This window comes from Sebastes umbrosus, chromosome 19 (assembly GCF_015220745.1).
Source record: "Sebastes umbrosus isolate fSebUmb1 chromosome 19, fSebUmb1.pri, whole genome shotgun sequence".
Lineage (NCBI taxonomy): Eukaryota > Metazoa > Chordata > Actinopteri > Perciformes > Sebastidae > Sebastes > Sebastes umbrosus.
In genome coordinates this window covers 10,731,989-10,745,778 of record NC_051287.1, presented here as the reverse complement: position 1 = coordinate 10,745,778, position 13,790 = coordinate 10,731,989, and the positions used below count along the sequence as shown (strand labels likewise).

Sequence of the window (13,790 nt, the reverse complement as noted above, 5' to 3'; positions counted from 1 at the left end):
CCACGGGTTGTGTTCTCTTCCCTGACACCACAGAGCTTTAGTTTTGACAAAACAACCCACCTTTCCCTCCTCCTCCTCCTCCTCCTCCTCTTCCCCGATCTTCCACATCCCCACATTTCCCTGCACCCTATTTCCTCAATTTGCGGTTGTTCAGGTTTTTTTTTACGAGGAAGCTCTAATTTGTATCTCCTCAGATATGAGCATGTAGGAGTGTGTGCAGATAAGGACCACCCTCCCAGAGGAATAATGCATTATTCTCCGTGTGATGTGGCGTAGTGATACGGTTGAAGGGCTTGTCAGGGATGTGACGGGTCTTTGTTACCTGACTCTTTCCCCTTTGCTGCTCCGCTCCCTCCTTCCTCCTTCCTCCTCTGCGCTCTCTCTCTCCTCTTCCCCGCCTTCCCTGACAACAAGTCTGCCTCTTTTAAGAGTTGTTTGCTCTCGACTGAGAAGTCAAAATCAGAGCCGTCGCTCCAGTGGAGCACACGAAGCCACCGTGTAAAAAAAGAAATCTACTACCGTACTACAGCTGAGACCACAGGCAGTGTCTCTTTCAACCTCATATCTCCCTCCCTCTTCCTTATTCCCTTTCTATCTCTTCCTGACCTTCTCTCTCATCTTTTTCCCACCCTGAAGGGATCTTTTATAATTTGTAAAAAGCTGGATTCAGTATACATATTTACAGGGTTGGATCTGATGAATACTGCACTTGCTGGTGGCACCTTAAAGCCTTGAGAAAGACAATTTTAGCAGCCAGTCAAAGCGCTAAGTGAGCCATGAGTAACGAGGCTGACACAAGGGTAGCTTCAAATGGCAAACACTCGAAGCAAGTGGTAAACACTTCTACACGCAGGCATTTATATTGCATGTGTCCACACGCACGTTTTTTTTTTCTGTCTCTGTGGGAAGATGAGTTTATACAAAACACTGTATTCCACTTCTGTTAAACAATCTATTGCTTTGTGACACTTGTAAAAAAAAAAAAAAGAGATTGTTTTGCAGACTTAAAAGAGTCTTAGCCGACAGGTGCACAACAAAAAAAGAACCAATAATGTAATTTCCCAAAAAAGGGAACAAACACCTGCACGCCGTCTTCACTTGCAATCAACTTTTATTGTAATGTTTTAGTCGTAAAACCATACGTGGGGGTTAGTTTCTTTTTGTTGCTTGAAACAACAATTGCACGGGTTTTGGAGTAATGAAATGGATTAAAACAGTATTACAGTAATGATCCAATCTGCAATCCTGAAAATAAAAAGTTTAATCAGTTGCAGTTACTGAGAAAAAGCAGGTTGAAATGAGACGTTCTTGCGTGTTTTGATAGTAGTGTTGCAACTAATGATTATAAAATGTGTGACAAATACTCATCACAGAGTTCCTTGAGGCCTAGGGATGCAGCGATCTGACTTATTCGTCTTTTTGAGTTAGTTGAAAGCCCGTTTGGTCGCAAACTATCGCTAAAGGGTGCCTCCATACGTCAGTGGTGTTTGACGAGTTGGGAGTGAGACCGGGTTGGTCATAGATACCCGATCCGGCTATTTGAGTCAGTATCGGCCCGATATCCGATCCGGTATCGGTGCATCTCTACTGAGGCCAAGGTGGCGTCTAACATAAAAGGCAGAAAAGCTGGAAATTGATTTTTTTTCTTTTTTTTTTACTTGACAAATTGAACAAGTCCATTATTAAAATAAATGATTTCCTGCCAGTGTACTTATAATTGAATCGCCTAATTGTAAAAGCAATTGCTTGAAGTAAAAACAATCATGTTCTATGTATACATGTGTAAATTCCATCAGCATTGTAGTCCGTTTAGTACAGTCTGTGTGTCTGAGATTGCTCTGTGCGTAAAATGCACTCACAACAGATGAAAAGTGTAGGAATACCTGCGCCTGTAGCCTTGAGAGTGTGTTGCAGACCACAGTAGTGAGGTAATTCCAGATGGATTGTTCTAAGGGGCAGCCTCAGCCTAAGGAGATGACCGCAGCCTGTTTATTCCCAGGTGCACTCACACTCTCCACTCTACAAGAAATGGTCTTTTTTTTTTTTTTTTTTTCATCAAGATCATAGCAATTCTCTCTACCCCTATCCCGCCTTTCTTATCGGCAAACACACATTAGAATGTCAGACACATCTCCTCCCTCCTGATCCATATCAGCAGAGCCTCTCTCTCTTTCTCTCTCTCCCACAAACCACTCCAGCAAATGTTACCTTTTCATATCTGGGCTGAGAAAATAAGCTTTTTTTTTTCTTCTCCTCCTCCCCAACTGCACGTGAGGATCTGCAGACACGATAACCTTCGCCGCTGAACTGCAAATGTCACTTCGGCTGGCCAACCAATCGCATTTCTTGTCACCGGCCGGCACTGCTCTCTTATGGGGTTCACGCCCATGACACTGGGGCTGAGCAGATGTGCACACATGAATGAGAATGAGTCAGCGGGGCTCTCAGGTGTGGCCGGGAGAGGCCGACTGAAATGCCACGAAATACCAGGAAACCATATCAGATGAAACTGTGCTTCTTTTTGTTTAATCTGAACATTTAGTGGAGTGGTAACAGTTGATTTTTTGCAGCGTTTTTCAAAAAGCTAATTAGTGATTATGATGCGGATGATGTCTCACATGGTCAATTGTAGCAACAGGAAACACTGAGGCTCATCAAGCTGCACGCAGTAAGGTTTAAATGAGAACATTGTGCACTTCAATGCCTGCGGAGTGGGGATGCTCTGCAGCATACTAGTGTACCTGGAAACCCACTTGTTCTGTTGTTGCCGCCTGAAGGCATGCAGACATCACCCAAACTGGAGGTGTGACCAGCAAGGCTGCTGGTTGTTTTACTATTGTATGCAACAGCCATTACGGGCATGATGCACATGTTGTCATTGCTTTCTTTTGAATAGGCAATCAAGCATTTTGTTCCACGTAAGCTCTCTTGCTCAAATCTCTCTTTTGTGTAAATTCTGCTGCCATGACTATAGCGCTCACAAACAGAGAAATGAAAGGGCATATCTGAGCAGCACCTGGATTTACATGCTAGGTAATGTGTTCTTCACACACAAGAAGATGGGAGAGACGGGAGGCAGTTATGCTTATCATTAATATTTCAATACTCCTCCGTTGGAGTTATTGGTCTGCTCCCCGGCCCTGAAGGTTTATCTGCGTGATGGCATATTTTAGGGACTGGGAGTGTCCGTATTCGTGTCCACAGAGTATTTATTATGCAGTTTATGATGAGTATTCTTGGCTGCTGGGGGGAAGGTCTCTGTGAACTCCATCATTCTCCCCACGTTGACTCTCAGTCTCAAGGTGGCATGCGCTTTATTTAGCCATTGTTGAAAAAGCAGATACCGATAAGCTATTATCGGCCAATATAATGTCTTGGTCATTGTATCTGTCAGGCTCTAGTTAATTTATTCTTACTACTAGAGTAAACGGTGCAGATTAGACATATTTGTTTTAACCTTTGTAGATTGCAACCAGTGGGCAACCTCCGGGTCTGTAAAGTGAAGCCAATGGGGCGTGGCTACTTTGTGATTGACAGGTTGCTACCACAGTGTTGTCCTGTCTGGGGGTTGTCTGTGTTTTCGTCTTAGAGGCTTCAAAACGGTAGTCCACAAACGGGTGTATGCACAATGGGTGACGTCACGGTGACTACGTCCACGTCTTATCTACAGTCTATGATTGCAAAAATTAAGAGATTTGTCACACACAATAGTGAATGCATTCTTCAAAGCTGAGATTAAGAAAAGGGATGGCGTGCTCTTTCTTGTGATTCCGTGAGTTGTTAATCCCATTCAACTGGTGCCTGCTTGACTGCCTCTCTGTAGCACCTTATCTGTATCTCTAAATACCCTGAAGTGATCGGCTCTTGTTCCCTTTCCTGAATATTTAACTCTGACTATAAAACCAATTTGACTTATTAAAGGGGCCTTCACTAAATGCTACAGCTTCTTAAAGCCCTGACACACCGAGACGACGGTCGGCCGGCGGACAGTTTGGGGCTGTCGGTGAGCGTCCGTCGGCTCTAGTCTGCCCGTGACAGAGTTTTTTTTGGCCGATTCAGCATGTTGAGTCGGCGGCAGAGCTTGCCGGGGAGAGTAATCACTTTGATTGGCTGTTCAGCTTAAACAAATCAGTGCACTAGAAGAGAAACAGAAGTGAGGGAAGCAAGCTAATGAGTAAAGTTGAGGAAAAACACCGAAAGCTCTTCTCATTTTTCATCTTCATTTCACCTGATCTACCCTCCATCTACCTGCTGGTAGGGAGAGTTATTTCCTCTAGGCGACTCAACGGGTGGCCTTTGTCGCCGCTAGTTCTTTAATGTTGGCTTGGTGTGTCCCCAGCTTTAAAGATAGCTCCATGTGACGCATGGTGGTTGTTTGTCAGATTTGTGACCTGTGACCTCTCAGTGTGAGGCCAGTTTCTCAATCCAGCTTTGCCCCCCGGGGGCAGGTCTGTGCCGGGGGGCTTATCTGAAGACACCTCGTCTGTGCTCTGATGTCAGGCTCCTCTTGTGGCTCTCCCTATCTTGATCAGAGAGGCAGCCCATCAGCCTCAGGAGCAGCAATCAGCCTGCTCACCTTCTGGGGCGGAATAATAATCACACGTACACCAGGAGAGGATAAAATGAAGAGCCTGCCAATCATCAAGCAGGAAATTAAACATTTACACAAATGCTGTTGCATTGATGGAGGATATTAAACAGACTGCTGGAACATGTTTCTTAGGGCAAATAATTCTGCTTGTTTAATCATACCGTTACAACACTGGTATGAATCCAATATGTTAGCTGCTCACAGACGCTGGAATTGTCTATGCAATAATCAGTTTGGGCGTGCATTTATGCTTTTGTTTTTTTTTGTCTTCCTTCTTTTGTAGTTCCTGTGTTTGAAGAACATCCGGACATTTCTCAAGGTGTGCCACGACAAGTTTGGCCTGCGCAACAGTGAGCTGTTTGACCCTTTTGACCTCTTCGACGTCAGGGACTTCGGCAAGGTGAGTTAAACATCAGGCTTATGATGGATGCTCTACTTTTCAGACTCCAAAAACGCTCTGCACTTGAACTGACACTGTGATCCGCTCAAAAAATTATGCTGCCCACAGGCTACATTCTGGTTACAGTACAGCGTGCTCTAGCTGAGAGACATGACGCTGCTTGTGTCCCTGATAATACCCTTTTACAGCAGGAGTGATGTCCTTCTGTTGTCAGATGAAAAGCTAAGATGTGGTGTATGATATTTTTACGGTATCTATGTGCTGACATGCTGCGTGCATGTGTGTGGTGCAAGACTACAGGCATGTGTGAGTTCATCTACAGTACAGCACGTCATGTCCCTGTGAGTTGCTTTGGGTTTAAAGATAGTTCAAAGTCAAATCTGTCTGTTACATTAACTTCAATATGGCGCGGAGAGCTCAGATGAGACGGTGCAACACTTCAGGGTCAGCAATCTCATCTCACGACACCGAGAGACTAGAGTTGAACTCGATTCTGCTTTCTAGCAGTCTGCTGCTAGAATGCAGTGTGTGGTGTGTGTTGTTGGCTCAGCAGTAAATGTGGCTGACTCACTCGCACATCATTAGCTTTATGGAGAGTTTTTACGGGGTATTCAAGTGGATTTTTGTATTTATTAAATGGGTAGTCATAAGGCCGCTGCCCGCAGGGTCTATTTTTTCCCTGCATTCTGGCGGAGGTTTATAGGGACATGGAAACTTTGTGGGCACACACTTCCGGAAGTAGAGTCGAACTGCTGCTCTTTTTTGCATTGAAAGGTGGTTCAGTATCTCATCAGGTTGCCTCATGGAGATGGTTTGGGCATGTTTTTTTTTTTTAGCAGTGCAGTGTGTGTACAGTTTAGGCTGTCATTGGTGAATAAATGCTACAACTCCTCAAGACACAAGCCAAGTTCTCGTGTATTTTAGGATTTTTCCATACATGACTTGGCGCGTCGGCCCAGCATGGCAGAGTGTCTCTATTACAACAGAACGTGTACCCATGGCTGTGACTAGTGGTCAAAGGAGCGGCTGTAAAATCGTGAAAAACACATTTCATTATTTTGTTACTTAAAAGCTTTTATTCTGAAGCAGAAAAATCAGGAAACGATAATTTTGCCCCCCTCTAGTCTGTGTTGCCTCATTTTCATTTGTTTCTAGATAGCGAATTTTGGATCCTACGTCTGTGTTTATTCATCTCTTTTCACATGAGTTTTTTCCAGCAAATCATGCTTGGTGTGTAGGCTATGATGTTGATGAATGTGACTCGCGAGCACGGCTGTCGTTCGCCGCTCGGTGCTTATTTGAAGAAGCTTATTGTACACGAGATAGCTAAGCTGCTGCATCAATGTGAGATTGAGGAAGTAGAGTTGAGAAAATGAGTGCTGAAAAATTGTCAGACTGATGGACTTCCATGCATCATAGCTACTTGTTGACTTGCGATAATTTTCCTCAAAATATGATCATTTTAAGGTGATCTCTGGTACGATAGTTTAACATTTCCCATCTGGCAACACTGGTGTCAGCATCCCCTGTGAGGAGCTGGAGGTTGCGGCTGGAGAGAAGCACATCTGGCTGCTCAGCCTGCTGCCTCTGTGACCCAGACCTGGATAACTGGTGGAAAATGGATGGATGGATGGATGAAGTTTGAGGTTGTACATGTCAGATATATAATTAAAGAAGGTAATAAATCACTGGCATTTCAGCATCAATACAAAACTGCTGCAAAACACTGGAAAAGAGGCCACCGGGTTATGATATATGTCCTTTTTATGTGACTGGACTGGAGGAAACAAATGGGTGATAGAGGAGGGAGGGGGAAGGGATTGGCTGGTAATCCATGATTGGCATACACCCTGTTGGCCTCAGCTTCTGAAAGTGAATTGTTTCTCTCTACTTTCTAATCCCTTTGACTGCGATGTGTGTTTCTATGGGGCTATAGGCAGAGGAGTAGGGGGCTTAGCTTCTCTCTAGGCTAGTAGGCTGTTACAACAAGCAGCAGGGATGGTATGATGCCATCAAATAGATGATAGCTGATGTGTCAGGAGTCAGGACTGGTGCAGTGGGAATGTTAATACTGCAGCTTTTCAGCTGATGGAAGCAACATGTAGAATTTGTACTCCAGCAGTGGGGATTACTCTGGTCGAGGTACAGATCAGAATAAACTGCATTACACATCTCGCTGTGATCGATTACAAAGAGGATGTATTTGCGGAAAAAGTCATCCGCTCATTTATCTAACATATCTAATTCAGCGTATCCACTCTCCACGCTCCGGGCTGGGGAAGAGCGGCCGATGAAAGACGAAAGAAAAGATGAGAGAGAAGAAAAAGGAGACAAGGACTCATTTGGCAGTTCGTAGATAAACCACAAGACGATGTCTGGGAGTCAATGAGCTCACAGTGAACGGTATTAAAATCCAAACGCAGTCAGAATCAATCACACAGGCCCTCCATATGTCAATTTGGAAATTGCTTTTGTATGGTCGCAGCGTTGGCGGGCTTGTCTCGCCATTGATTTTCCATTAAGGCCAAACATCACATTATAATATATTGAATTGAGCAGATCCCTACTAATGTGGCATACATTTAAATAGTGAGAATGCCTCATAAACGGAAGGTAAAAGGAGGCTGGTTTTTTTCCTCTTTTTTTCCAGCTCATCACCGGATGTGCTCTTTCCTCTTTTGTTACCTTGACACAAAAGTTTCTTTGTGCGCACATCCGATTGCAAACAAAAGGAATTCTAACTTCCGTCATATACATCATAGTACAGTATCATTCATCTATTCTTTCCATATCATTCTTTTATCGCTCCTTTTGTTTTCACCTTACCCAAAGGGAAAGAAAATGGAAATGCTTGGCGAATGAATTTACATTTTGTTAAAAAGTGAACCAGGTTTGGTGCTTGTGCATATTTTGATGAAAGGATGCACCCTTTCAGACTAAGAGCTATCAAAAGTATTAGAAGATTTCAATCAAGCTTCCTCAGTCTTCAGCTTTACCATTGACTTTGTCAATTGAGTAGAGTGGTGCAGTCATAGACTACAGTCACATTGGATGCAACTTGTATGATCCATCCCTCAGATGCTGACGATCCTTTAAACAATTTAAAGGGTAACTTTTGTATTTTTCATCCTGGACCCTATTGTACCTTGTTTTACTGTCTAACTGGCTAATAGGGATTTCTGAAACTGGTCCAGTATTGAGGGCACAAGCACTTTTAATGAACGTACCGTTACATTAACGATGCTCATTCATCGGCTGCCGGTTGCAGCGTTCTCCCTCAATACTGGACCAATTTCAAAAATTGTAGTCTCCCTTAGTCACTTAGACACAAAAAAAATGGGAAAATACCAAAGTTCCCCTTTAAATAACACAGCGATTATGCATAATGTATACTTTTTATATCCAATTTGTTCCCATTATGAGGTGAGGTATGAACGCCAGTGTTGTTTCTTCAAATGTTTTGCCTCTTGTGAGGAAAAAGAAGACAAAGAAAGAAAGGGAGGGTGGAAGGTTTGTTATTGTAAGGAAAGGTTGAACTCTCCGCGTGTCCCCGGTGGTACTCCTTTTGAAAACAATCGGGCTGTTTTCAAAGATAGAGCTTAAACTGTAGAATTGTAATCTCCTCTGGAAGAGTGGTATTAAAGCGGAGGACTTTGGGGAGAGCAGGTAAGATGGAGGGTTTTTGATAGCAAGTGCTTCTATAAACATTAGTCAGCCTCTATCCACCTTCCATGCCTCCACGCTGGCTGTCAGGGGGCCCCAGAGTTCATCTCCCCTGGCCTCTGACCGCCACCTCTCCCTCTAATGATGCTTTTTCCTGGGTCACATGCAAATAGAGACTGAGGCAAACTGGTCCCAATGCTGAAAAAAAAAAAAGTAATTGCCCCTTTAAAACCTTTCCAGTGGGGCTAGTATTGAAACAGATGGAGCACATACACTGCTAGATGTCCTCTACTGATTTTTATTTCCATTACCCAACCAGAGATACCCTACGCCACACACAACATGAGCAAGGGCTCCCTTGTTGCCTTCTCTTCAAGCAGGGGCTTTATGGTTTCATGCACGTATCACCGCACTTCCCCACTCTGCACCCTAACCCATCCCCCATCATTAGAAATTCATTATGACATCATTAAACCAATGAAATACAGCTTATTACAGTAGACCCCAGAGAAGGCTTTTATTTAAACACCTCCCTCCATCCGAACCCAGCCGCCTCGTTTCCTTTTCTCCCAACCTATTTTAATTAGCCACCAAAGGAACATTGCTGTCATTTAAATGAACATGGCAATCAGTTTATTTGGCTGTTGCCATGATTAGCATAATTAGCCCGCACCTGTTAACCATCTATCAACAGTTTGGTGATTTTCCGTCTGTGACTGGAGAGCGGCGAAGGAAGGGAGCTTTCTGACAGATTTCGCCGCCTTCATTAAAGGGAATAGCGTAATTTATTTGAAATGCAGAACGGTGTAGCTTGCATCAATTTCTATCTCATCTAAACAGCCTTAGTTGGTGTTATGACTGACTGACTTGTGAAGTGTCACAGGCACCCAAGCCATTCATTGACTTGATAGTACAGCGTCAAGGTGAATGGTTTTATTTGTGTGCTGCATTTGAATGGAAATTAGTCCCTCAATGTGAGCTCATTGTTTATATGAAACAGCCATCACTTGGCAGGTGGTTCCGGTGACAGCAGGCAGAGTTTTTCAGCAAACACACAGTGATGATTTGTATATGTATTTGTGAACCTTTCCACTTTGCAGCCAAATTATCCTCCCTATAACAGAGAAGTTGAGGGGGTGGTTCTTTTTGGTCAGCATCACAGCCTATACGCTAATCGGTTTACTTAAAGAGGACCTATTATGCTTATTTTCAGGTACATACTTGTATTCTGGATTTCTACTAGAACATGTTAACATGCTTTAATGTTCAAAAAATGCTTTACTTTTTTCATACCGGCTGTGTTGCGGCACCTATTTCCTCCCTATGTCTGAAATGCTCTGTTTAGGCTCCCCCCCCCCCCCCCCCCCCCCCCCCCTCCTGATTGGTCAGCTTGCCCACTGTTGTGATTGGTCAACCGAACCAAACTCTTCGGACTCCGCTCCAGCTCTGCTCTAACTAGCTTTGTCTGAGGGCGTGCCAAACTAGCTGTTATGTAAATGTGTTACTTGGTGACATCACCACGTTTCGGAAGAAAAGGCGGGATTTCAAGCAAGGTGTTTCAGGCAGTTCAGGAGCAGTGTTTCTGTGGAGGAGAGTAACTCCCTTTGGCGTGGACTTTGGGATTTGTAACTTTGCAGACCTTTTACATACACAAAAAACTATATAACACTAAAGGAAAGGGGAAAAAAAAACAAAAGCATAATAGGTCCCCTTTAATATTGAATCCACAAAACACACCTTGAAACAGATGGAGTTGTAATGTGAAGGAAACATGCCAATCCACTCGTTTAATTTGTACCAACTGCTCCCTTTTCTTTCATCCTCACTTCCCCCATCCATCTCTTCCCCTTCCCCACTGTCTTGCTCTCCCCACTCATTCATCTCACACCCACTCCCAGTGTGAGTATGTTGTGATAAGACTAAGCCAGCGGCAGGCGAGCCACCATTGTGTCAGGACGGCGTGATTGCCATTGGTCGGCTGTGTTTGATTACCCTCTCAGCCGCTCAGAATCCCGCGCAAGCTGAACTGTGCTCCTTTCATTTCCTTCCTGCGCTCTGCGGCTAAAAATAGCTAGTTGCTTAGCATCCACGCCCAGTGCTACTAACATCTGGAACGTGCCTCAGCCAACGTTGGCCCGTCTGCCTGAATGCTATTTACTGAAGTTGGATTTAACCTCAGTCGGGTGCCCTCAGCCTGGCCCCGTGCTCATTTGTTCTAACTGTGAACATTTTGCATGCAACAGCACATTAAACCTTTGAACCCTTTGCCGTCTACTCTTGGTTTTTCAGATGTTTACAGGGCTATGGCTCATTTCTGCATGTCTTAGTAGGGCTTGCCATATATTACTGAGAACCGCATGTATTATTTAGGCACTCATGCCCAATTGATGGTATTTCTCAGTAGTTTAAATGTCATGTTCTAGGACACATTTTTAAAGGTGCACTATACAATATTCAGACCATTAATTTAGCACCAAACTATAATTTGCTATATTAAGATATAGAGGAGTAATGTCTACCTGAGCAGAGAATAAAGTCGCTCTCCCTCTTTGTGTGTTGTAAACTGAGATTCTCTGCGCTTTGTTGACATAGCCGGGCTGGCTGCATATGCTTTTATTGCATGTTCGTGCATGTGAGCGTGCCCCACTGGCTAGCTCAAAGCCGCCGCTCACTGCTCTCATATGGCGGTTACAGCTGGTGCCCCCAGGTTAACGCAGCTAGCTCTGTTAGCAATGTTAATGTTGTTTTCACGTTTAGCGCTGTTAACACCGCTAGCTACGAGCCGCTGGCTCAGCTGTCGCCATGTTGAGAGCCATGAGGAGGCAATAGATATGCTCCAAATCTTGCATTTAGCACCTTTAACATTCCGTACCATTAAATGATTTGCCTTAAAACTGTCAAAAAATAATCTCAATGATTGTGTAAAACAAAAAAAAAATCTAATTTTCATCGATTTTGTCACTCCTGTTTTTTTGGACTGCAATTCCCATCTTGCTTTGTGGGACTAAAACTGGAAGTGTAATGTTGCCTTGCAGTCAGCGGGTTAGCTGTGGGCTACACCTGAGGCCTGTTTTGTTGTGTAAAGTTGTTTAACATTTTGGTGAATCTGCACCATGGAAAGTCATGCTGCATTAGCTCCTAGCAGTGTCTTTTTACCTGTAACCATGGATACACAGACGATAATCAACTGGATTGTCTTTAACACTGCAGAAAAAGTCTCAACTGAATTAGTTACATTTTGACAATATTATCTGAAGTTATAAAATCATTCTTGGCCATTCATGTTCAATGGAGGAAGGTGTGTTCCTGTTTGACAAGACAAATTATACAAGGATACTGAACAATGTGCATTCACTGTGGAGGTGCGTGGCATGCTGGTATTGGTATTGATTCACACTGTGTTTTTTTGGAATGAAAAAGAATAGCGGTAGAAAAGGTAGTGAATCATGGCTGTCAGACTCCGGCTGGAGAGGCCGTAGTAAGTGATGGAGGGAGGTACAAGGGTCAAGCAGCCGGGGTCACTCACTCAGGTTGGCTCGTCCTCTTCCATTAGCGACCGCGTCCTCAGCAGTCCTTTACTGTCAAGGGCCAAGCCACGATTCTCTATGTTGTCCTTTTGAAGGGGGGGGGGGTAAGTGGTTCGAAGAGGTTTATTGCAAAAATATGATACTTGAGCCCTTTAACTCTTATTTCAGTGTGTTCACATCAAATTCTTTAGGGATTCCCCACGTGTTAGTCCATGTCACCTGACATAAAGACAGCCTCCGCTAAGTTTAAAAGAAAATGTTACACTTCTATGAAATATAAGTAGGGGTTTTCTCTCACACCCACCTCCACTAACCAATTTCCTGGGGAAAACCCTGCACTTCACTACCTTTAAGCAGGGAATATTACACTACTTTTGACATCTACAGTGTACTTTCTAGTTATTTTTTCATTCAAAACCTACTATCAGTTCATGAAATATGATGCATTATAGATTAAACAATCCAACAGTATCCCCCACACTTATAATAGAGTATTCTTACATTGTGGTGCTGCTACTTTTACTTACATAAAGGATCTGAATACCTCCTCAACGGCTCCATCCAACATTACACACAGTGCTCCCCTAAGAGGGTATTTATCTCCATAACCTTCTCTGGAAACACATCCCCCTGCCTCAGCAGACAGTTTTGTGGCTTCTTCTTCTATCCCTGTGCCCTCTTACTTCACACCCTGTCCATCAGGACCCCCCCAACTGCAAGTTTTTACATAAAGCTTCCAAGACTTAATCAATAATTCATTCCAAATGCCACAGTGCTGATGATGACATGAATTATAAATGGGAACTTCCTCCCCCCTTTCCTGTGTTTAGACCCCCTTCCATCTCTCCTCTTCCACGCTCCACTCCCACGGCCTCATTATTCCCGCAGCTCGTTACCGTGACACCCGCGGAAACAGGTGGTTGCTGAGCAATAGGTTGTTGTCCGGGATACGGGCCGTGTTGGTGCTCGGCTCAAGGATGCTGACCGTTGAAAGGCGAGCGGCGCGGCCGCTAGGTGTTTGATCTCACATTTACAGCGATATTAGAGATGATATGCGATGGCTTGTTGATGGCGTCTACTATTATTCACCCCAAAACAGTCCACAGTGCCGTCTGGTTTGCGTTACGGATGAGCAAAAGCGAAATGTGTCTCTTGAATGAAATCTTGTTGCCATCTGAATTCCCTCCAGCTGTTCTCAGCTGCTCCGTAGTTTGATTTTTATTTGTTAGACATTTTTTTGGAAGCACATTACAGTCATAAGGATGGAAACAAATGGAGACGTTTCCCCTTAATTATAAATTTCGTAACCCATCAATTTGACTTAGAATCTCATAATTTTGAGAAACTCAGCCACGGTTGCAAGATCTTCATTTTATATCCCCCTCATCAGTACGCTGTAATCACGATATACATATCTCGAATGGCAATGAGTGCTAAGCATGCTTGTTTTTTCACAATTACAAAATGTAAAGCTCTCATAATTATGAGATCATGATACAGTCTTCTTGTTTTATGAGGTGCTAAGTCCTAATTACCTAATACAGAAATCAAAATCCAAGAAAAACAAATCTCCCTCTTGGACAATATTACGTCTAAGTCTAAAATCAGA

At 43.7% G+C, this 13,790-nt stretch overlaps 1 protein-coding gene across 13 annotated transcripts in view; it reads left to right on the top strand.

Annotated features, from left to right (window-relative positions):
* vav2 (vav 2 guanine nucleotide exchange factor) overlaps positions 1–13,790 on the top strand; it is a 222,021-nt gene that overhangs the window by 61,694 nt on the left and 146,537 nt on the right. For all 13 annotated transcript variants that reach the window (XM_037753449.1, XM_037753456.1, XM_037753450.1 and 10 more), the window contains exon 2: positions 4,875–4,991. In XM_037753449.1, coding sequence (XP_037609377.1) covers positions 4,875–4,991 — 117 coding nt within the window. The remainder of the gene's footprint in view (positions 1–4,874; positions 4,992–13,790) is intronic.